This window comes from Coccinella septempunctata, chromosome 3 (assembly GCF_907165205.1).
Source record: "Coccinella septempunctata chromosome 3, icCocSept1.1, whole genome shotgun sequence".
NCBI classification, from domain to species: domain Eukaryota; kingdom Metazoa; phylum Arthropoda; class Insecta; order Coleoptera; family Coccinellidae; genus Coccinella; species Coccinella septempunctata.
Genome location: NC_058191.1, coordinates 14241678 through 14266494, shown reverse-complemented (window position 1 = coordinate 14266494; position 24817 = coordinate 14241678). Strand labels below are relative to the sequence as shown.

Below are 24817 nucleotides of genomic sequence, written 5' to 3'. Positions count from 1 at the left end.
GACCAGTGAAACATAACAGACCGGATATTCTACTTCATAACAAGAAGGAAAAAACAGTGGTGATTATGGACGTCGCTATCCCGGCCGACGATAACCTGAGCAAAACGTTCATCGAAAAGTTGACAAAATACCATGATCTGGCTTTTCAACTGAAGACTATCTACAACTTAAAGTCAACAACAATACTGCCCCTGGTCATGTCAACAAATGGATTGGTCGAGAAACATCTAGTTGAGAATACACAAGACTGGAATTGGACGAGGAGATCATCAGCGCAGCCCAAAAAGAAGTTATCCTCGCGAACACAAGACTGGTGAGGAAGTTCCTGACAAGACTGGAATTGGACGAGGAGATCATCAGCGCAGCCCAAAAAGAAGTTATCCTCGCGAACACAAGACTGGTGAGGAAGTTCCTGACATCCCTCTGACCTGCCTTGGCAGAATTTGCCCGGCAGCGAAGAGTCCAACCCTATATGGTGAAGAGAAAAAAAAAAAAAATATATATATATATATATATATATATATATATATATATATATATATATATATATATATATATATATGTTTCAGGGAATAGAGGCTCACTTTTGATAGGAAAAAATGTGGTACTCTTTTTTCTAAACCAAGCTTTCGCAATACTTTATTGCTTCTTCAGGGTGTCTAAAATAAACAGATACAAACATTAATACATTCACGTAAATTAAAATCATCTCGTACATTACCGAATTTGAGGTTATTTAATGACAATTGTAACTGGTGTAACATTTTATGGAAAAATTTTTTGTTTTTAAAATACAATTTGGTATGTTCATTGCATGAATTCTTAAACTTAAAAAGCACTGTAATATTTTCTCTCAACTTATATTTTCTGGGTCGTATTTCTCGAAGTAATGTCATCTGTCCTTCTGTCCAATCACTCATCGAGTGGGCCGTCATAGAATTCAGTTTCTTTTTTTAACAGATAGCTGTATATATTACTTAATTTTTTGGTGTCAGATTTTTTATTTATAGAGTTTTCTCTTTTATTTATTTGGATCATCTCGTGGATAAGTCTCTTGTGGTAATTGTTTTCAGTTTTTAAAATTTCTACGTTTTCAAAGTCAATTTGATGGTCCAGGTTGTGCGCATGTGTCGCCAATGCACATCTATCTTTATAGTTTTTAATGTCTGATCTGTGTAGACTTATTCTGTTTTTCACCCATTGGGAAGTTTGGCCAACATAAATACCATGACAATCTTGACAACTTAGTTGATAAACAACATTACTTTTTAATGTCTTCTGTATAGGGTCCTTGAGTACGCTGTATAATGATTTGACGGTTTTTTGGTTGTAAGTTGTTATTAACACTTCCTCATCTCTAAAAATGGATTTGATTTTTGATGTCAGCCCCTTGATATCCGGAAAGGAGGCATAACGTTTGTCTGTTTTGTCTGTTGGTTCATTTCTTTCTTGGTTTTGTTCGTTCGATCTAGGTGTTTCATTTGACGCATAAATCAATTTATTGATCATTGATGTTGGATATCCATTTTGTTTCAAAATCTCGAATAATCTCTTTAGTCCATCTTGTCTGTAGCTTTCATGGCATATTTTGTTTATTCTCTCTTTCATTTCTTTTATGAAATTTATTTTTATATTTATATTATGATTTGATAGGTAGTTAATGAATTTATTCGATGAGGTGGTTTTTCTGTACCAATTTAATTTTACAATATTTTCATGTCTGTGTACCTTGGTATCTAGGAATGGAACTCCTTGATCATTGTCTTCCTTTTCGATTGTGAACTGTAAATCTTTGTTGTAGGCGTTGAAGCATTCAAGGGTTTGTTCAATTTGATCTTCAGGTATTGCTGCAATGATGTCATCCACAAATTTTTTCAAGAATGGAACTTTGAAATTTAATCTTTTTGTGCACTCATCCAGTAGATCATCCATAACATATAACGACAATATCGGGCTCAATTTGGACCCCATAGCACAGCCAAAAATCTGCTGATAAAATTTTCCTCGGAAAGTGCAATAATTATTTTCCAGGATATATTGAATTATTTCTAAGAACAGATCTTTATCCATCTTTGTATGATGTTGAATTGTTTCCCACTTTTTTTCCAAAATTCTAATTATGTTGTTTTTATCTAGGTTTCCGAATAGATTTACAACATCAAATGATACTATTTTATGATTATTAGGTAGTTGAAAATTATTTATTTGTGTTGCAAAATCGAATGTATCTTTAATATAGTAATCATTTTCTGTATTGTATGCTGACTTTAAGATGTCTGCCATAAGTTCCGACAGTTTTGTCATGGGACTATTCACACTGGATATTATTGGTCTTAATGGGTTTTCTGGCTTATGGACTTTCGGGTTTCCGTATATTCTAGGACATGTGGAATTGTATGTTTTGAGTTTTTTAGCTTGTTGTTCTGTAATGTACCCCTTGTCATGCATTTTCGATACGTATTTATTGCATTTTTGTTGTATACTTTGTGTTGGATCCCTGGGTAATTTTTTAAAATCTTTCGAATCAAGTAGAGATTGTATTTTATTTTCATATTCGGTTTTTTCCATTATGACTGTCACACCTCCTTTATCACTATCTAATACTATAATATCATCGTTATCTTTCAAAAATTTCTTTGTGTCCTTGTACCATTTTTGAATGAATGTATCCGATTTGTTGTTTTCGTGGGTGAAATTGGTAATCATATTTGTCGCTCTTGCTCTGAGTACATCTCTTCTGTCTTCAGGTACTGTTAGTAGGGCATATTCTAGGTCCGCAATAAGATTATCTACTTTGATATCTTTTTTCGTTGTTGGTACACTGAATTTAGATCCAAGTGATAAAATATTTTTTACTGTTGTTGGAAGGGGTTTGTTTGTAAGATTTTTTATCCATCTCTCTTGTATTTCTACTGGATTTTGCTTTCTCATACACAGATCATTAATCTTTTTTAAATTTGTTGTTTTAATATTATGAAAATTTTTATTGTATATTATGTGCATTCTACGACTATATTCCATAATTATACTATTTGGTACGTGTTCTAAATTAGCGAGGATGTTTTCTTTCTTGACTTCTAGTTTGGTTATCTTATAATTTACCTGACTTATTTCCAAATTTAGTATCTTTCTAATTGTTCTGTCATTGAATTCTCTTAAGCTTCTATTTAGTTTTCCATTACTGAATTCAAATAATCCCATTACGTTCTTCAAGTTACCTACAATATGTTTCGGTATTACTCCTTGTCTCTTGCATTCAAGCAAGAATATCCTCCTATTTCGTGCTGATGCCAACTTGTTGTTTATATTACTCCATATCTTCAATTGTCTTGTTGTTTCAGGTCCATATCTGTCACTAATATCTTCATAAAATCCCATTTTTATTACTGTAGTTTGAGGTAAGAGCCTTTTTGAACTATAAACATATGTTTCAGGGAATAGAGGCTCACTTTTGATAGGAAAAAATGTGGTACTCTTTTTTCTAAACCAAGCTTTCGCAATACTTTATTGCTTCTTCAGGGTGTCTAAAATACAAGAGAGATGGATAAAAAATCTTACAAACAAACCCCTTCCAACAACAGTAAAAAATATTTTATCACTTGGATCTAAATTCAGTGTACCAACAACGAAAAAAGATATCAAAGTAGATAATCTTATTGCGGACCTAGAATATGCCCTACTAACAGTACCTGAAGACAGAAGAGATGTACTCAGAGCAAGAGCGACAAATATGATTACCAATTTCACCCACGAAAACAACAAATCGGATACATTCATTCAAAAATGGTACAAGGACACAAAGAAATTTTTGAAAGATAACGATGATATTATAGTATTAGATAGTGATAAAGGAGGTGTGACAGTCATAATGGAAAAAACCGAATATGAAAATAAAATACAATCTCTACTTGATTCGAAAGATTTTAAAAAATTACCCAGGGATCCAACACAAAGTATACAACAAAAATGCAATAAATACGTATCGAAAATGCATGACAAGGGGTACATTACAGAACAACAAGCTAAAAAACTCAAAACATACAATTCCACATGTCCTAGAATATACGGAAACCCGAAAGTCCATAAGCCAGAAAACCCATTAAGACCAATAATATCCAGTGTGAATAGTCCCATGACAAAACTGTCGGAACTTATGGCAGACATCTTAAAGTCAGCATACAATACAGAAAATGATTACTATATTAAAGATACATTCGATTTTGCAACACAAATAAATAATTTTCAACTACCTAATAATCATAAAATAGTATCATTTGATGTTGTAAATCTATTCGGAAACCTAGATAAAAACAACATAATTAGAATTTTGGAAAAAAAGTGGGAAACAATTCAACATCATACAAAGATGGATAAAGATCTGTTCTTAGAAATAATTCAATATATCCTGGAAAATAATTATTGCACTTTCCGAGGAAAATTTTATCAGCAGATTTTTGGCTGTGCTATGGGGTCCAAATTGAGCCCGATATTGTCGTTATATGTTATGGATGATCTACTGGATGAGTGCACAAAAAGATTAAATTTCAAAGTTCCATTCTTGAAAAAATTTGTGGATGACATCATTGCAGCAATACCTGAAGATCAAATTGAACAAACCCTTGAATGCTTCAACGCCTACAACAAAGATTTACAGTTCACAATCGAAAAGGAAGACAATGATCAAGGAGTTCCATTCCTAGATACCAAGGTACACAGACATGAAAATATTGTAAAATTAAATTGGTACAGAAAAACCACCTCATCGAATAAATTCATTAACTACCTATCAAATCATAATATAAATATAAAAATAAATTTCATAAAAGAAATGAAAGAGAGAATAAACAAAATATGCCATGAAAGCTACAGACAAGATGGACTAAAGAGATTATTCGAGATTTTGAAACAAAATGGATATCCAACATCAATGATCAATAAATTGATTTATGCGTCAAATGAAACACCTAGATCGAACGAACAAAACCAAGAAAGAAATGAACCAACAGACAAAACAGACAAACGTTATGCCTCCTTTCCGGATATCAAGGGGCTGACATCAAAAATCAAATCCATTTTTAGAGATGAGGAAGTGTTAATAACAACTTACAACCAAAAAACCGTCAAATCATTATACAGCGTACTCAAGGACCCTATACAGAAGACATTAAAAAGTAATGTTGTTTATCAACTAAGTTGTCAAGATTGTCATGGTATTTATGTTGGCCAAACTTCCCAATGGGTGAAAAACAGAATAAGTCTACACAGATCAGACATTAAAAACTATAAAGATAGATGTGCATTGGCGACACATGCGCACAACCTGGACCATCAAATTGACTTTGAAAACGTAGAAATTTTAAAAACTGAAAACAATTACCACAAGAGACTTATCCACGAGATGATCCAAATAAATAAAAGAGAAAACTCTATAAATAAAAAATCTGACACCAAAAAATTAAGTAATATATACAGCTATCTGTTAAAAAAAGAAACTGAATTCTATGACGGCCCACTCGATGAGTGATTGGACAGAAGGACAGATGACATTACTTCGAGAAATACGACCCAGAAAATATAAGTTGAGAGAAAATATTACAGTGCTTTTTAAGTTTAAGAATTCATGCAATGAACATACCAAATTGTATTTTAAAAACAAAAAATTTTTCCATAAAATGTTACACCAGTTACAATTGTCATTAAATAACCTCAAATTCGGTAATGTACGAGATGATTTTAATTTACGTGAATGTATTAATGTTTGTATCTGTTTATTTTAGACACCCTGAAGAAGCAATAAAGTATTGCGAAAGCTTGGTTTAGAAAAAAGAGTACCACATTTTTTCCTATCAAAAGTGAGCCTCTATTCCCTGAAACATATATATATATATATATATATATATATATATATATATAGTTATAAAGTGTTAATACCACCTCCAAAATAGTAACTCGTTTAACGCTCTCACCTCATATATATCGATGTCACCTCCGAAATCGGAGGTGACAACGTTTTGCCTTGTTTTTTAGCTTGTTAGATTCAGGAGGCTTCAGGGACCAACATATCAAAAAATCGTTTTGAGGTCACAACGCACCCCCTTTATGTACTGAACAATCTTTTAGTTCGAGTGTATATCACTGGCGCTAGTGTGCTGAGCTGTATATCGGAGAATTACTCTGAAAGACTCTTTGCTCGTTTGCACCTCCGAAAATGGCAACGTTGTACTGTGCAAGCAGATGTAGACAGGCGGAATATCAGTATACGGAGGAATTAAGTAATGAGAGGCGCAGGGCGTTTTCTCCTCCATTATTGCAAGCCAGGCGGCATATCTCAACGATTTTTTATCGCATTCCTTTGTAGGGGAAAGAATCACGTGAAAGAGAACCAATCTTGGCTCTCTCGAATGGGATTATGACTGTTTATATTTCATCGTGCGTATATCTATGCATCCGTTGAACTTCTTTCATCTCAAGCTTACACTATAATTCTGAATTTGGCGAACTATTTCATTACCTATCTGAAAACGAATCGATTTGAGTCTTGTCCATAATGATATTTCTTCTCTCTATGGAAATGATCCATATAGATAATACTACCTATTAGTATAACGAATAATCAGTATTGTATCATTGCATATAATAAAATAACCTGTTCAGAGAGAAACATTTTTTGGATAAGAAAATTCAGATGTTAATGGTGATGAATATTCAAGGACAATGAGCCAATCCGAAAATTTTTATTTCAGAATCAGGAGAAAAAAATGCTACAAATTTAACAATATCACAGAAATGAACAACGTCGGCTAAACCGAATGTTTGACATTGTGTTATTTCAAATGGAACGCTCTTTATATTTTTCTTGAATCAGATTTCTCAAAGATTTTGAGGAATCCTTTGCTCAGAAACATCTCTTTTATTATCGATTATGTTTAAATATTGGATTTTCAAAAAAATTTTAAGAGCTTGTAGCATCTCTCTGGTTTAAATATTTCAGTGATGTATCATAAAGAAAATTACCAATTATATCGAAACAAGTAAGATTTTATGAAGAATTCGCCAAAACAGATTTGCATTTTTCGATAGATCATACAGGGTGTAAGGGAAAAAATAAACAATATTGAAGTCTTTGGAAGGCCTCGAGTCAACATATTTGGAAATTGCAACCATATTTTTGTCAAGATATAATGAATCTTCAAAATGAAGTTAATAATATAGATACATACTCGGATACATATGATTGAGATACAGATGATTGATTAACTTCTACTATCTAAAATATAAAGGTACATAGATAAAATATAGCTATATACAGGATATCTGTAAACAAATGCGAAGGAATAAGGGAGATGATTCCTTAATGAAAATAAGCGGGGGTATTTCCTGTAAATTTTCCAAATCGACAGACCTTCCAAGATACAGCCTTTGGAAGGCGATGACGAGTTTACAGTTTTTAATTTTTTTAACAGGTTCTAAAAAACACTGAGTCATAAAACTATACATATTATGAAGCACTGAGTAGATTGTTACCAGTTTCAACTTCGGCAAGCTCGTAGTTTAGGCGGTAAATTGCTATCGATTTTTTCAATGTGTCTCTCCCTTAAATTCTAAAATTTCTGTGAAAATGTTGAAATTTGAGTTATTATGCTATTGTCATAGAAGTATACGAAACTAGCAGGTCGGGGGATCCAAGATTTCGGGCCGATTCACCTTAAAAAAACATAATAAAATGAATTTCGTGAATACCTACCGAGGCTGAAAACCACTATTCTCCGCTATAAAAAATTAGTATTATTCCAATAATATACCGACTTAATGAATGCTACGTTGCTATTACTATAAGGCCCGGTTGTTCAGTTCAGGATGAGGCAGAGATTTAAGATGATCCTAGATAATCTGACAGAACTGAACTGAAATGTCAAAATCAATCTAGGATAAACTTTAATCCCGAACTGAACAACTGCTATACATGTAGAGTTTCGGATTTTGCGAGAATCTACTGCTTTTTCTTCAAAACAACAACTGCGCTGAAGGAAATGTGATTGACTGTTATCTATATCATTTACATCATTATTTGCCGAAATTCAAAGTTCTGAATGAATTAAAATCTAAACTTGAAAATATACGAGATAATTTTCGCAAGAATTTCAATGAAATCTGAAAATTTTCATCATTCTGGAGCATTCTGGACATCAATAATTCTCGAATCATCCATGCAATAAATTCAATTTTATCCAATATAACACGCAAAACGAAATGTTATTCGAACTCGGCATCTTGAGCAATTCGTTCCTAAAAAGCCCGAATCAGGTAGAAAATTTTGAACCCTTCATATCAGCGAACACGTGTTTTGCAGTAAACAGATGCCGATTTCGTTTTCAACGGGCCATGTAACTAGGGTCGGCGTTGGGTGAAAGGATGAACGGTTCTTACAACAAGAAGAATTTGAATTTTCATATGACGGTGAGGGCATTCGTTTTAAAATTTTCAGAGTACAAGGAGTATACAGGGTGTTTCACGAGTAAACAGACAAATGAAAACCGTGAATAGAGGGCATTGAGCTGAGTTCAGAATCATACCATATACAAGGTGTTCCAAAACTAGTGAATCAAACGTCACACCACGATAGAGTAAACCAAATATTATCGAATGACACCAACATTAGTTCGACGAAAATGTACCGTTTCCAAAATAATCAGAATTTTATTAAAATACATAAAGTTGCCGATTTTCGAACTATTTTTCTTAATAACAGGGCCAGTTTGTGAAAAAGGATATCGATTTTAAATTATATTGAAGTAATATTATTGTTTCATCTCCCCTAATTTAAATTATTTTAAGTAGTTAATCGATAACCATAACCTAAGTAAATGTAAATTAAAACAATTGTTTTTTCTACATGATTTTTAATACTCAGAATAAACAGGGGTGATAATATGGGAGAAAAACGCTATCCTTAATAACAAATTGGCCTTGTGACTGAAAAAATAGTTCGAAAATCGGCAACTTTAGGTTAGGTTTTTTTAGAAACGGTACATTTTCGCTCAACTAATGTTGGTGTCATTCGATAGTATTTGATCTACTCTATCGTGGTGTGACGTTTGATTCAATAGTTTTGGGGCACCCTATATATAGGTTTCTTCGGGGTTTTTTGAAATTTCTCGAATTTCCGTTTGGCTATAACTCCTGAAATTCTGATCAAGTCGACTGAAAATTTATAATTAGCTTTGAAATGTTAATTTCATTGAAACAGAGCATTAAAATTCGACAAAAATCTGGACCGGGCTCAGTGAGGCTTTACTTAACTTCAAACTCATAAAAACACCGTGTATGTAGTTTTTTAATCATAATTTCAACTTTTTTGTTATCTGCATTATTATTGTCTCAAATTGAATTGATTTTTGGGTTGCCCCACCTGTTGATCATGTTCTAGAAATAATTGTTTTGGTCAGACGCCTCTAAGGAATAGAGCACTTCATGAAAATGTATTTAGAAATCCTTAATTGATTTTTTTTCGAAGAATATTCTGTTGAATGTGTTCAACGATTATACCATATTCGGTCTTCAAAATAATCTTTCACAAGGATAAAATGTTTCAAAATTGATGATACCCAAATATGGATCGAAACACTACGCTATCTTGAAACTAAAAATTAAAACTTGATCTTCAGAATGAATCTATTTTTCTATGGACAACTAGTTGTGTGAATAAAAACAAAGAAAGAAATCGCGGGGTGTCAGATCTGGAGATCTAGCAGTCCAATATTGTGGTCCTACCCTTCTAATAAAATGACCTGAAATACTGATAAATACTTTTGCTGGTGCATGAATATCATCAATGTTTCAATAACAAATTGTAATAAGACCAGAACAATCCATAGATTTCCATAGATCCAATAATGACTATAACGGAATCAGTAAAGAATTCGAAAGTGCATTTATCACACTTATTCGAAGTGCCAATCATTACCTTCACTAAAAGACCAAATGAGGTGAAAATCAGTTCGGAAAATTACTTCAGTTCCACGTTGTCCATAAAAAGCGATTCATTCGGAAGATATCGAATTATAATTATTATTTTCATGATCATGATAGGGTAGTTTTTTCTATTTTTGTTTATTATCAATAATAAAGCTTATTATCACTGTTAATCACTTATCTGAATAAATAGATATGCTATAAATATCAAAAACAAATGCAAGACATATATTGAGAACGAAAAAATTCAGTTGAACATTTCCAATTCCATTTTTAGATTTCCTCAGTTGATTGGCGATCATATTCATCCCATTAATTAATGTGAAGTAAAAGTCAATATGCAGCGCTGTTTTTTCCAGACATTTCACGATCAAACAATTATTCATTAGAAATAATCTGAAAAGGCATACCAAAGTTTCATTGATTTTGGGAAAATCAATGAAGATACCTGAAAAATTCAAAATTATGACGAGAAAAACTACAAACAGAGTGTTTTGCATGAGTTTAAATTTGAATATATCCTCAATGAGTCCGGTCCTGTGTTCGTCAACTTTTAATGTTCTGTTTTATTGAAACTTAGAAGTTTAAGCGGATAATGAATTTTTAGCCGAATCCAACTAAAATATTTGGAGTTATGGCCGAACAAAAATTAGGGAAATTTGAATAAACTCCTCTCTATATCGGAAACGGAATGCCTAAGACACACATATGAGGTGTTTTTGAACTGAGCTCAATGCCCTCTATTCACGGTTTTCGTTTGTCCGTTTACTTGTGAAACACCCTGTGTACTGAAAAATTTCAAAAGACTCCTCGAGCAATTAAGAAATGCCATTAAATCAAGGAGTTTCTTTTGAACCGCTATGATGAAAAATGTCAATATCCAGTTATTATTATTATTTGGGGTGATTCATCGAAAATCCCCAATATCTCGAAAACCAAGGCACTTTTGCCAAACGTAAAATATATTTATTTGAACCCCCATAGAGTACTCTACCCGCAGGCTCCATATTATCCATTCATTACGCCACACCCTGTATAATTATTATTATTATATCAATGTACTGAAAATAAACAGACATGAATACTAGTCAGTTGTTTTGTTTGAAGGTGAAGCTCCTGTTGCTTCAAACTTCTTTCAATTATTTTGACTACCATTCACGCAAGATGATTTTTGTTGAGGAATTCAACATTCTCGTAATTATCCGTTCATTTCTTCAAGAGATACCCATTCCCTACCACCTATAAGTATTCAATTCAATGCTAACACTGCATCAAATGCATTTCATCCTCGGGTTGATTTTTTTGAATTCTACAACTGATGTAAAATCTTCAGCCTTCAGCCAAAGAAAATAAACAACAGTAACTCTCCTCAAGCTACTGATTACTTCTATTTTCCATGTAAATAAATAGATTTGGTATGTCTTCAATCAGTTTGTATAAATGTCAATTATGTTCGTTACATATTTTCGACGCAATATTTTCCGAAGTGATTTGACATTGTGATGAAATACGTAATTACTGAGAGTCTCACGTAGAACGGACTACGTAGCATTTATTTAAAACTCAAAAATGTTTTGACAACCGTCTTAACCCAACATTTTCGTACCATACAGAGTGAAAGGTATTCAATTTCCATGGCCAATCCTGTGCTAAAATGAAAGTGAATGAAGTATAGAAGCTGAAAGTAAAACGTATATCTTTGTTGATTCATTCGGGAAAAACATTTCAATGGAGTTCCTCATGTCGTGAATATAATGCACAAAATTTAGATAACTATTTCATACCAGAACAAATTCGGTAAAATTGTCTTTGGAATTAATCTCATATGTAACGAAAAATTTCATTGTCATGTATCACTCATTTTAGGACCTATACGGTATTAAACTCCCCTATCGGACGAAGTATCGTAGACATAGCATACTTATTCAAAACTGTTGATATTCATGAAGAAAAGATAATAATTTCTGTCCAAATTCATTTACTCCGAATCCTTATCAATCAATTATTAGCGTATGAAGTTTATTAATATCAGTATCGTTCTCGAACTATTTACAGGTTTCAGTATGTGTGAATGAATCGGAAGAGCAGCTGTATATGAGTAGAATTCAAGCTGCCCTACTTTCTGTCCTCCTGAAATCTGACAACGTTGCGGGAGGTGAGAGCCAGTGGCGGCGGAAGGCGTAGGCGACGTGGGCGACGGCCTACGGCCTCGCGGCTTGAGGGGCCTCGCGGGCCGAAGAGCCCCTCGCATCAGGTTTATGCAATAAAAACAGTGAACGTGTCTAAATCTGAGGGTTTTGGGTATATCCAGATAATTGTTCTGCCATTTTCAAGTTCCACCAACATGTTTGGATGAGACATATTCCTGTAGCAATCTAAACAAGTTAATTTAAAAGTTCCTTCACTTTACAACATTTGCGTACATTTTCAAACAGTATCAAAGAATATTGATTAGAGTCGAAGAGTTGATTAAGGAAAACCGTTTTGATCTTCAAAATTACTTCAGAAAGGAAGGAGTAGCCAAAAGGAAAAGAATGTTCTGTCATGAAAACAGCGATTAACATATACATTCAATCAAGAAACTCTATGAAATAGACCGACTTTTTAAAAAGCGCCTAGTGTAGAGGTACCGAGCAAAGATTATAAAGTTTTGGTACCGAGTAATTGCCGGGCTAGGGCCCTCACTGCGAGTCGGTGGTCTATTGGTTTTTATCAGCGCATCAAAGGTCTCTACACGCGACAATTTCGCTCTGCATGAATTGCGCTTTGTTTTAGGTACTGCGAAATTTCGCTCGAAGCGAATAATTTTCGCCCGAGTGACTTAACTGTGGACGCTTACCTTGAGGATCCACTACACCGCTTGAGCTTGACGTCCAACAGAGGGTTTCACAAGACTTTAATTGGGTTATCAACAATTTGACATTAACTCAATTTTCAGAATGAATCCATGAAACCATGAAATTTTTTCATGCTTAAATAGGGATGTTAAAGAAAAGTCATTGAGACTCACTAAATTGGCGTATATAGTTTATAATTCTATACGACTATGATATTAGGTACTTTCGTTTGCATAAAAAGTGTAGCAGTTTTCTACACTCGAGTTGATTCACACCAGTGTAGAGGGGCTGTACTTTATCTACACCTAGTCAAAAGGTGTAAATCCAATCAGCAAACGAATACTAAAATCGAGTGTAGAAAAGTGCTATACTTTTTATGCAAACGAAAGGACCTATACTGAATGCACATAAGTGAATAAAAGGCTTAGTTCAGATGATAGCGCGTAAACGCGCTATCCACAAACCGCGCGACTAAAGATACAGAGGAGTCAAATATAAATGTTCATATGCCCGTAGACTCCTCTGTATCTTTAGTAGTCCGGTTTCTGGTTCGAATCATCTGAACTAAGCCTTAAGATACAGTGGAGTCTACGCGCGATGTCGCGCGACCATATGAACATTTGTATATGACTCCTCTATATCTTTAGTCGCGCGGTTTGTGGATCGCGCGTTTACGCACTATCATCTGAACTAAGCCTACTAAATACACTGAGGCCTAGTTCAAAGAATCGCGCGACTCCGGCAACCGTTTACGCGTAATTAATTACGCGCGACCATGTAAACGGTTGACCGAGTTCAACACAATCTTGCACTGTGTATGGATCCAATCACAGGTTGTTGCGCGTTCATTTGAACTAGTCCTCAGTAGTTATTTTGAAATTTTTAACTAAGCATGATCTAGCATCTCAGGTGGGCCATGACTTGATAATTAATTAGTTCAGTTAAGTGAGTTAGGCTGAAAGTAGAAAATTCTATATTTCTTAAATTTCATTTTTTATTATCAGTCGCTTTCTCATGAAAACGTCCTCTGGCGTCACCAGAGGGCCTCGCAAAATGTATCTTGCCCACATCAAATTAAGGTCTTGCGCCGCCACTGCTACTAATAAGAAATATATGCGGAGGTAGTAAGGTCTGATTCGTTTAAAGAAAAATTTTTCAATGAAAATCTTTTCCCCTCTTTAGGTACCCCTGTTATTTACCTTCCCCTCTACATATATAAGCAAAAATTATTCCAATTAAAAAACTCCTTCACCCGGAGGTCAGGTCGCCCAATGAACTTAACGGAGGTAACAACGAACTACGGGTTCATATATATATATATATATATATATATATATATATATATATATATATATATATATATATATATATATATATATATAATATATATATATATATATATATATATATATATATATATATATATATATATATGCAGGGAAGCGTGATGCTTTCGGGGACTGACGACCCCGCGTACCCCAGTCACCCAGCCCCCAGGCCAGCAACCTGGGAAGCTGTAGAATAAGAAGCTCCTGTCACAAGAAGCATGAACCAGGGCGGTAGAGGGCAGCGGGCTGGCCCTCTTCGGAGCCGTCCGGAGGTAGAGCCTGATGGGGTCAGCTGTGGGGCAAGCGGCGCAGCCCCCCGAGATGGCACCGTACGTCCGAACTCGAACCCTCACAGAAGGGAAAGAAGGAGCATCAGCTTGGATGGAACTCGTAGCCGTCCCGCTGAGGCACCAGTTTCACGAGATGGAAGAGTACGATGGTCGCAGGAGGAAAATATCCTCTTAATGCGTACTCACTTTATTGCTCAACAACTACAACAAGACACAGGAAGAACCTACAGAGAAATTCTAACAACCACGTGGAATGAGATCAATCCATGGAGACCTTCCTACCCAAACCTTCTTGCCAACAGAATAAGGCAGATGTTGGAGAATGAAAAATTCTCCAGTGTTGAATTGGAGGTCATAAGGAAGAGTACCAGACCTTACACACCGATTCCAGCAGATGATGATAACACAAGCAATGAGGAAATTCACCTAGAACCTCAGATTCAACCAACTACTCAGAACAATAAAACGTCCCGACTCTTCGAGAAGAATATGAAGATGTACTCAAGAGTGTCTCCACAGAAGAGACCCAGAATACCTAGACTAAAGGGCTCAAGAAAAATCCTTGAAAGCGTTGAAAGAACCAACATGGCGATGAAGGCGCACATAACAGATAATTGTGCGATTGAAGACCTGATTGACTGTGTTTACGCGGGAGCGATTACAGTGTGTGAGGAAAATGGAATTCAACTTTGTCGTGAAGAATCCAGGCCGAAAGAGGAAAGAACACCGCCGTGGAGAATACGCCTGGAAAGAAAAATTATCAGTATCAGAAGAACGATAGGCACGATACATACTTACCTGAATAACAGCCAACCGACAAAGAAAATATGCAAGAAAGTATCGCGCATAGCCTCAGAACATCACATAAAGGGCCGCAAGGAGAATTTACGGCAGCAACTTGTAATACTAAGCGATACCCTGAAACAGAAAATTAAGGCATTAGGAAATCGCATAAGGCGATATAACGAACGGGTTAGGAGATACCGAAATAACCAACTCTATTACAAGAATACCAATCAATTCTACCGCACACTGGATGGGACAACAACGGACAATAAAACTAATCCAACGCCAGAAAGAATGCATGCAACGTGGAAAGAGATATGGGGCCATGCAGGAGATCACGATGACGAGGCCTTTTGGATCAGGGAAGCGGAAACTGAATCGCATAAATATACCATGGAACAAGTTATCATAACTAAGGAAGACATAAAAACAGTACTCAAAAAAACAAACAACTGGTCTGCACCCGGAACAGATGGTATACATAACTACTGGTGGAAGTATTTCAACTCAACACATGACAACCTGGCGAAGCTTTTTCAGGAAGCCCTAAAGAACCCATCAATTATACCTGATTCCTGCACACTTGGCATCACCTACATGCTTCCCAAAGGAACTGATAATGAAGACCCTAGAAACTACCGACCAATAACATGCCTGCCGACGATATACAAAATACTAACAGGAGTTCTCACTCAAAAGCTGTGGCGGCATGTGGGAAAATACAACATCATGGCACGAGAACAAAACGGATGTCGACGAGATGCAAAAGGGTGTAAAGACCTATTAATCGCTGACACAATAATAACAAAGCAGGCAAGGAAAAAACAGCGTAACTTGTCCATGGCGTGGATTGATTACAAGAAAGCATACGACTCCATACCACACTCGTGGCTTAAGAAAGTTCTAAAATTATATGGCGTATCGGAAACAGTAATCAATCTACTCGAACATCTGATGCAAACATGGAGAACTAAACTGAGTGTGGATACGAACAAAGGGAACTATACAACGGAAGAAATCAGGATCCAAAGAGGAATATTCCAAGGGGACAAGTTGAGCACCTTATGGTTCTGCCTCTCTATAAATCTCCTAAGTAAGCTGCTGAACCAATCCAAATATGGCTACGTAATAGAGAGAAGAAACAACACCAAAATCAACCACCAACTATACATCGACGATCTCAAACTGTATGCTGCCAACGAAGATCAACTGACAAGAGAACTGAAAATAGTGGCATCCTTCACTGACGCCATTAAAATGGAGATGGGACTGGATAAGTGCGCTGTGGTACACATGAGGAGAGGAAAGATACGAGAAGGAGAAGCGCTAGAAATACAGGAGCAACTAACAATCCGAACATTGAGCCCAGAGGAAACTTACAAATACCTGGGTATCCAACAGGGCTTAGAAATAAACACTAACGAGGCCAAGACTACCTTCAAGCACAAATTCTTTGGCAGACTGAAGAAAATATTACAAAGCAAGCTCAACTCCAAAGCAATGTTCACATCCATCAGCACTTGGGTAGTGCCATGCTTAGCATATTCCTTTGGAATAATAAAGTGGTCAACCACCGACCTAAGAGCCATTGACATCCAAGTAAGGAAGCTTTTAACTAAGTATGGAATACACCATCCAAACGCCTCCAGCAACAGGCTCTATATATCTAGAAAAGATGGAGGAAGAGGACTACCGAACATTGAAATGGCTCATTATAACACTGTGAAGGAAATGAAGAAATATTTTAAATCGAAAAACTCACCTCTCCTTAAAGCACTATCAGCAGAAGATGACAATATAACAGCACTCAACCTGTCATCTAACAGTTATCCTAGTGAACCATCCAACATCCAAGAGTTATCCAACATATGGCATGGCAAAGCACTTCATGGCAGATTCCCAACAGCACTAAAACATAAGAAAGTCGACAAACAAAGATCGCTCACGTACCTAAGGGCTGGTTACCTTTTCCCAGAAACTGAAGGCAGATTAACAGCAATTCAGGATCAGGTTATACCCACCAGAGCGTATCAGAAAAACATAATCGGGAAAAAGTTAACCACAGATAAGTGTCGCAAATGCTCGCTATCACCTGAGACTATACAGCATGTAACGTCATCCTGCCCCATCCTCGCACCCAAAGAGTACACAGACCGCCACAACGCTATGGCGAAGGCATACCATCAAGCTATTGCCAAAAAGTATGGATTAGTCAAATCAACTCTACCAGTTTATAAGTACTTACCTAAGGAAATACTGGAGAATGAACAGGTAAAACTCTACTGGGACCACCCACTTGTAACGGACAGATCAATTCCTCATAATCGTCCAGACATCGTACTTTTCGAAAAGACACAGAGGAAAGTAACGATTGCAGACATAACAGTACCAGCTGATGACAACATCGAGAAGGCATATACGGAGAAGATAGTGAAATATCATGACCTTGCCTTCGAACTGAAAGAAATTAATAGACTTACCTGTACCACAATTCTTCCACTGATTATCACCACCAATGGCCTGGTTGAAACACATCTGCTGGAAAACACTAAAAAGCTCGGCCTCGAAGAACATGTGATTGATGACGCACAGAAGGAAGTGATCCTATGGACTACACGCATCGTGCGTAGGTTCCTGACGAGCAATTGAGGAACGCTTTGGTCTGCGGTGACCCGGCATCCTCAATAGCCTTACCCGAAATGGTGGAGAAAAAAAAAAAAAAAAAAAAAAAAAAAAAAAAAAAAAAATATATATATATATATATATATATATATATATATATATATATATATATATATATATATATATATATATATATATATATATATATATAAAATGAAATAATGAAGCGCCAGTTACCAGCAACCTTGCGCCTAGAAGATATCACAGATTTCGTGTACGCGGGCGCATTCACAGTATGCTCTGAGCTGGGAATGAAAATCGAAGATGCGCTACCGAAAAAAGGCGAAACAACGCCTCCTTGGAAATACCGCCTGGAAAAGAAGATCAATAACATAAGAAGGAGCATTGGCATACTGCATACTTACCTGAATACGGAAACGCCGTCCAATAGAGTCGAAAGGCTGACCCGTCAGATTGCATCGGAGTTCAAGATCAAAGCACGGAGTGGTAACTTCAGGCAAAGCATAATGGTGGTTTTTGACAGGCTAAAACAAAGGATAAAAGCATTAGGTAGTAGAATCCAACGGTACAACGAACGGGTAAAAAGGTACAAAAACAACCAGCTCTACTACAAGAACAGACAGCAATTTTTCCGCCACCTCGAACAAGAGACCTCTAAAGAGTTAAACCCGCCCGATGAGGGATCTATGCACCTGTTCTGGAAGAAAATGTGGGAGGAAGAAAAAAGGCATGACGAACAAGCACATTGGATTACAGACCTAGAGAGAGAGTCCAATGAGTACCACATGGAGGACATAGAAATCACGGAGAAAGATATAAAAGACGCATTGAAAAAGACGAATAACTGGTCAGCTCCTGGCGTGGATAAGATACAAAATTATTGGTGGAAGCACTTCACGGCTGCGCACTGTCACCTTGCAAGGCTGTTTCGGGAAGTTTTGTTGGACCCGACAAAGATACCAGGTTTCTTCACGCTTGGTATATCCTACATGCTGCCAAAAGGAAATGACACCACAGACCCCAAAAACTACAGGCCGATCACCTGCCTCCCAAGCATTTATAAGATTTTAACAGCAGTTCTTACCCGAAACCTTTGGAAACACGTGAATGAAAATAACATATTAGCACGAGAACAAAATGGATGTCGTGGAAACGCCCGAGGATGCAAAGAGCTCTTGATAACCGACCTCATAATAACTAAACAGGTCAAGAAGAAACAGAGGAATATATCGGTAGCATGGGTCGACTACCGGAAAGCTTTCGATTCCGTTCCACACACTTGGCTGATCAAAGCACTACAATTGTATGGTATATCGAAGCCAGTCATCACTCTTCTAGAACATCTAATGAAGACATGGCGCACACAACTGGTGATAAACACAAAAAACAAATACTATAAAACCACCGAGATCAAAATCCGAAGAGGAATTTTCCAGGGAGACACACTGAGCACTCTTTGGTTTTGTCTGGCTCTGAACCCCCTGAGTAGACTACTGAAGAAGCAGATCTACGGATATAAGTTACAAAGGGCGCAGAACATGAGAATTAACCACCAGTTGTACATAGACGATCTTAAGCTCTATGCTACGAATGAGGAACAACTCAGGAAGCAAATTCGAATAGTGGCAGCGTTCTCTGAGGCAATAGGAATGGAGTTGGGGGTGGAAAAGTGTGCTGTTGTGCATGTAAAAAGAGGTCGAGTGCAGGAGGGAGAGGTCTTTAGGGTGATGGAGAACCTGGAGATACCTGAATTGGGAGCGCAGGAGACGTATAAATACCTGGGCGTGCAACAGGCCCTAGACATAAAGATAGTCGACATGAAGAAGATCTTTAGAGATAAGTTTCTTAGCAGGCTAAAAAAGGTGCTTCAGAGTAAGCTCAACTCCAAATCAATGTTTGAGGCTGTAAACATATGGGCGGTACCATGCATAGCCTACTCCTTCGGGGTGGTGAGATGGTCCAATACAGAGTTGAGAGATATCGACCAAAAAGTAAGAGCACTACTCACCAGACATGGCATTCACCATCCACATGCGTCCGTGAATAGGCTTTACATCCCAAGACAGGACGGCGGGCGTGGGCTGCAGAACCTGGAAATGGTACATGATAAAACAGTGCGCAGTATGAGAGAGTATTTTCTATCAAAAAACTCACCTTTCTACAGTGCTCTATGTCAGGAAGATGAAAACTTGAGTCCGTTAAACTTGGCAGGCCAACTGGAACCGGTGCGACTCACGAACGAGGGGCTCATACAGGAGTGGCACGGCAAGGCGCTCCACGGAAGATACCCTGGGAGTCTGAAAAATAGTCACGTTGATAAGTCGGAATCACTTACTTACCTGAAAGCTGGATATCTGTTTCCTGAAACAGAGGGCAGGTTAGTCGCCATCCAGGACCAAGTGGTTTCGACGAGATCATATATCAAGAACATTACGGGAAGGAATATACCAACAGATAAATGCCGAAAGTGCTCCCAGATGACTGAGTCCATACAGCACGTTACATCATCCTGCTCTGTTTTGGCATTGGTGGATTATACACAGCGGCACGACGCGATGGCTAGAGTCTATCACCAGGAAATCGCCTTGAAGTGTGGGCTAATAAGGAAAATCATGAAGCCATTTGAATATCGACCATGTAACATCCTGGAGAATGAGAATTATAAGCTGTATTGAGATACTTTCATCACAACGGACCGGGCAATAAAACATAATAGGCCCGATATTTTGCTGTTCGATAAGAAAAACAAAACAGTTGAAATCCTGGACGTTGCTATCCCCGCCGACGATAATGTGCCTAGAGCATTCGTTGAGAAGCTAACCAAGTATCATGATCTGGCGTTCGAGATGAAGACAATCTATGGCCTGAAGTCAACATCTATACTTCCACTAGTCATATCAACGAACGGACTGGTTGAGAGGCATCTTGTGGAGAACACCCTACGAATGGGCTTGGACAGAAAGCTGATAAGCCTGGCGCAAAAAGAAGTCATCCTCGCAAATACAAGGATAGTGAGGAAGTTCCTAACGTCCCTTTGAGGCAGCCTTGGCAGATGATGTGCTCGGCTGCCCCAGAGCTGCCTACCCTATATGGTGATTAAAAAAAAAAAAAAAAAAAAAAAATATATATATATATATATATATATATATGTATGCGTTGCGGTCAGTTCGGGGAACAAATCATATACAGAACGGTCACTTCGAGGAACAAGTGGTCACTTTGGGGAATTCCTCGAAGTGCCACATATATACAGATCACGTAGCGTGTACTTTAAAACGGAAGGAATGCACTAAAATGAATTCCAATTTTCCTCAGAAAACTGGACTTCATTACAATTTATTGAATCAAAAGCCTTCGAAAAATCTAGCAAGGTCAAAATAGTGAGATCTCCCTGATCGATAGACTTGAATATCTCGTCAGTAATATTGAGCAGGGCAGTACAACAACTGTGTCCAGGTCTAAAGCCAGATTGTGTGGCGGGAATGATTTTATATTTTTCTAAATGTTCTCGCAATTGTTTTCGAATAACTTGCTCTATGATCTTGGATAGAGCTGGGAGTATAATTATCGGTCGCAAATCATTCAAAGTTTCCGGATGGGAGGTTTTGGGAAACGGAGTCACTAATGCCTTTTTCCAAGCAGAAGGAGAAACAGAATTTCTCAGGCAGTAATTCACCACATGCGTCACATACGGCAGAATAAAAGGAGAACAGAGTTGAATTGTCGCCATATTGACACCGTCATGACCCATCGCTTTAGACTTTATTTTTTGAATTATTTTAAAGATATCGAATTCTGCAACCTCCGAAAATGAAAACTGCTTCATGCTGGATTCTTGACGTTGGTGGAATAAAACGAAAACAGATCACTATCCATCGTTATTTTTGGAATGGATTCGATAAAATGTTGATTGATAATGTTTGAATCTTTCAGGTTTTCAGGAATATAATTCGAATTTTTATGTCGTATATTCAAGGATCTGAGGCTTGACCAGAATTTTTTATCATTCTCATTATGCCCAACCTAATGTACAACCCCACACCGCCACCACGCCTATTCCGATCACAACGAACCAGGCTATATCCATCGATACCTACTATATCATCGGTTATTGTGCCGTCTAATCTAGTTTCATTCACCACCACAACATCCAAAGAATTTGACAATACCATATTTTTAAAATCCGCAAAGTGACCAACAAGTGTTCTGACATTCAAATGAGCTAGTCTCAGTTTATCCATCTATAAAAGTTCAAAATCAAATCGTTCTTTATATCCAGAGAAGCCTATCTGGGCTAAACAATCCCATCATTGAAAAATTCATTCATAGGATATAAAACATGAAAGGAAAGAAAATATTTCTGAAAGTATTAAATTTCCAAAACGAATAAAAGATTTTGAGTTATGAAAGAATTAAAGCTGTAAGGAAAATTCAACTCGTCTTCGAAACTCCGCAAATCAATCAATCCCAGGCACGGCAAAATTGAATGCTCACAGCAAAAAAAAAGTGGTTTAGCACTTAACGATAACACCCCGTACACCCCAAAATTATCTACACCTGAGATTAGCCTCGAATTGCTCAAAACGATTGAAGAAATCGTCACAGTGATCAAAATACTTTAGCCCAAGTTATAATACAATGAAAATAAAACTAAGTACTCTTAATTTGGTTGAACTGTTCATAACTGTCAATCTGCAAAATTTTGTTGTTTACAAATAATTTGATGTTACCTTTTATAGTCCAACAGTTATTCTTATATTTTTCTCTCACTTTCTTGAAGAGATTCAACTTGCACTTCGATAACATTTCCACTAAAACAACACCGCTACCTTTGAATTTAGATTTAATTGAAAACACAGCATCCTTCATCCACTGACAACTGAATTCCACTACGATCGGTCGGTTTCTCCGTGTGTTTTCTTTCCGGCCATCTGCATTCTTGTCCAAACGATAACAATTATTTAATTGATGTTTATTTACATCTATATTCAATTTATTTTTGATTATATTAGAAAGAGTAGTGTAAATATCTTCCTCTGGATTCTCTTTGACGCCATATATGAGGACGTTTTTGGAGATATCCTTTTGCGACACTACATCCACAAAATTTTCTAATTTTTGTGTTATCTCCAACTTAAATGTCTCAAACTCGGCTCTTAACGATGTTATTGAGCAGGCACTACAGATTGATTCGCAAGTGATAGGTTCCTGAATACTCTTAAGCTTCTCTTCGAATTCCCTCATTTGATTCAGAAAATGTTTCTCAAGGTCAGCCAATGTTCTGTTCCTGGTACTCATTGTGGAAATGATAATGGACAACTTTTTGGACCGTTTCACAATCCACACTTTATAAACCAAATTGCAGAGGTTGAAACAATTCTTGACTTTATTGAACTGTAGAATTTAAAACTTTTTTGAGGAGCAGGGTAGAACACGTCTACAACACACGCATGCTCGAATCGAATGATGGAAATTATTTTGAAAGATCTTCCGTAAATTCGTACTTTCTTTTTTTAAGATCCATCTCAAATTTTCGAGAGAAAAATACTGAATTAAATTCAAGATTTTGACGGACATTTTGACGGACGTTTTCCAGTGACGGACATTCTGTACGATTAACGGACAGTCCGTCACAATGACGGACGTCTGGTCACCCCGTAGATAGAGGAAGGGGAAGATAACGTAAACAACAAGAAAAGTGTGTCCAACACCTCTATGTTTTTGTTGACATTTACTGTGCATCTACCATAGATCGTTCAAGTTTTCAATTTTTTTCTTGTATTTGCTAACCAGGGCACAGTGTTTTTTATTGGATTTTCTCAAATTAGAAATAACAGTAATAACAGTTTGTGAAACATTCCAATATCTACGACGTTTTACTGGATTTTTGAGGTCAGCTTCTACGAAATCTCCCACATACACAGGAACTGATCTCTTTCTAAAGATAATGAAGAAGTTAATGAGTGATAATAGTAGTAATACAGGGTTTCATGAGAAGTGTAAGTTGAATTTCTCCTTCACCTTTTTCTAATGATACTGCAAGGTAAGGCAGGCTCTTTTGTTCTCGTTAGTGATCGGGATTCTATCACTGTAGGGTCTGTAGGCACCGAAATCGGTGCATCTGTTGTAATATGTTCCTCCAACAGAAAGTTGCTAACCTCTGGAACTATTTTAAGAGACAACATTCAATAAAGAAGCTTGTCAGATTATAATGTCATCAATTCAAATAAGAAGCATCTAAAATAATTAGTTGCGTAAATATATACTAACCTTATACATTTGCATCTGAGGATCTTGCAATGCTATTTACAAAGCAAAATTTAGAAGGAATTGCATCCTTCTTCAAAACTTTTTTTCCATGAGCGTTTATCTCATAATCATTCTCATGAAAATGTTTGCTACATATTCTTGAATATGTAGAAGGTACAAAATCAGCTCTTCCTAACGCTGCTATCCATTTATCCCTCAATAATCCTGTTTTTGGAAAACTGTAAATTCAATTAATCATCAGTTTTCAATGCATTTGTGTTGCCATAATTGAATATTAGCGATACTACTTACGTATGAAATTTCAAATTTCCCCCTTTCCTATGTCTGATGTAACAATTGTAAGCTACACAAGATTGTGGCATTATGATTTACTATTCCTAGCTCTCAAAAGAACTGAAAAAACGAGTATACTATTTCTTCTCACGAAACACGTACAAAATAAACAATAAACAAAAACACTCCAAGTTCTAGAGAGTTCGATAAACTTTTGACGTTTATGCTTTTGTTTTGACAGCTTGCCCACAAACTCTCCATCTTATTCAACCAACCGACTTCTCTCTCACATGCGGAGTCCATGGTATTCATAAGTCTATGGCATCTACGCCATGTTTGTTTACGTTTACCCCAATATTTGAATGTTAATTATCGTATTTGTGTTCGATGTACTAGTGTTTCTTTCAAAGACTTGAGA

General features: G+C 36.6%; 4 protein-coding genes across 4 annotated transcripts; 2 read left to right on the top strand and 2 right to left on the bottom strand.

Moving 5' to 3' along the window:
• Positions 1-1666: 1666 nt before the first annotated feature.
• On the bottom strand, positions 1667-3378 carry LOC123310248. Its single transcript, XM_044893717.1, has 2 exons — positions 1729-3378; positions 1667-1687 (listed from the first exon to the last, which is right to left on the bottom strand). The coding sequence occupies exons 1-2, from the start codon at positions 3376-3378 to the stop codon at positions 1667-1669; spliced, it is 1671 nt and encodes a 556-aa protein (XP_044749652.1).
• Positions 3379-3464: 86 nt separating this feature from the next.
• Positions 3465-12931, top strand: LOC123310247. Its single transcript, XM_044893716.1, has 3 exons — positions 3465-3469; positions 3520-4708; positions 12911-12931. Exons 1-3 carry the CDS (start codon positions 3465-3467, stop codon positions 12929-12931), a joined length of 1215 nt encoding a protein of 404 aa, XP_044749651.1.
• A 1424-nt stretch (positions 12932-14355) lies between these two features.
• On the top strand, positions 14356-17862 carry LOC123309687. The gene has a single exon (XM_044892910.1). It carries the CDS (start codon positions 14356-14358, stop codon positions 17860-17862), a length of 3507 nt encoding a protein of 1168 aa, XP_044748845.1.
• Positions 17863-24127: 6265 nt separating this feature from the next.
• On the bottom strand, positions 24128-24531 carry LOC123309685 (THAP domain-containing protein 1-like). Its single transcript, XM_044892909.1, has 2 exons — positions 24418-24531; positions 24128-24344 (listed from the first exon to the last, which is right to left on the bottom strand). Exons 1-2 carry the CDS (start codon positions 24486-24488, stop codon positions 24128-24130), a joined length of 288 nt encoding a protein of 95 aa, XP_044748844.1. The 5' UTR covers positions 24489-24531.
• Between the last annotated feature and the right edge of the window lie 286 nt (positions 24532-24817).

Coding starts and splice junctions, on each gene's coding strand:
- LOC123310248 (XM_044893717.1), bottom strand. CDS start 3,378: ATGGGATTTTATGAAGATATTAGTGACAGATATGGACCTGAAACAACA. Junction 1,688..1,728: donor TTCCATTCCTAGATACCAAG/GTACACAGACAT, acceptor AAATTGGTACAG/AAAAACCACCTCATCGAATA.
- LOC123310247 (XM_044893716.1), top strand. Junction 4,709..12,910: donor TTCCATTCCTAGATACCAAG/GTACACAGACAT, acceptor CTCAATTTTCAG/AATGAATCCATGAAACCATG.
- LOC123309687 (XM_044892910.1), top strand. CDS start 14,356: ATGAACCAGGGCGGTAGAGGGCAGCGGGCTGGCCCTCTTCGGAGCCGT.
- LOC123309685 (XM_044892909.1), bottom strand. CDS start 24,488: ATGCCACAATCTTGTGTAGCTTACAATTGTTACATCAGACATAGGAAA. Junction 24,345..24,417: donor GGAAATTTGAAATTTCATAC/GTAAGTAGTATC, acceptor TTGAATTTACAG/TTTTCCAAAAACAGGATTAT.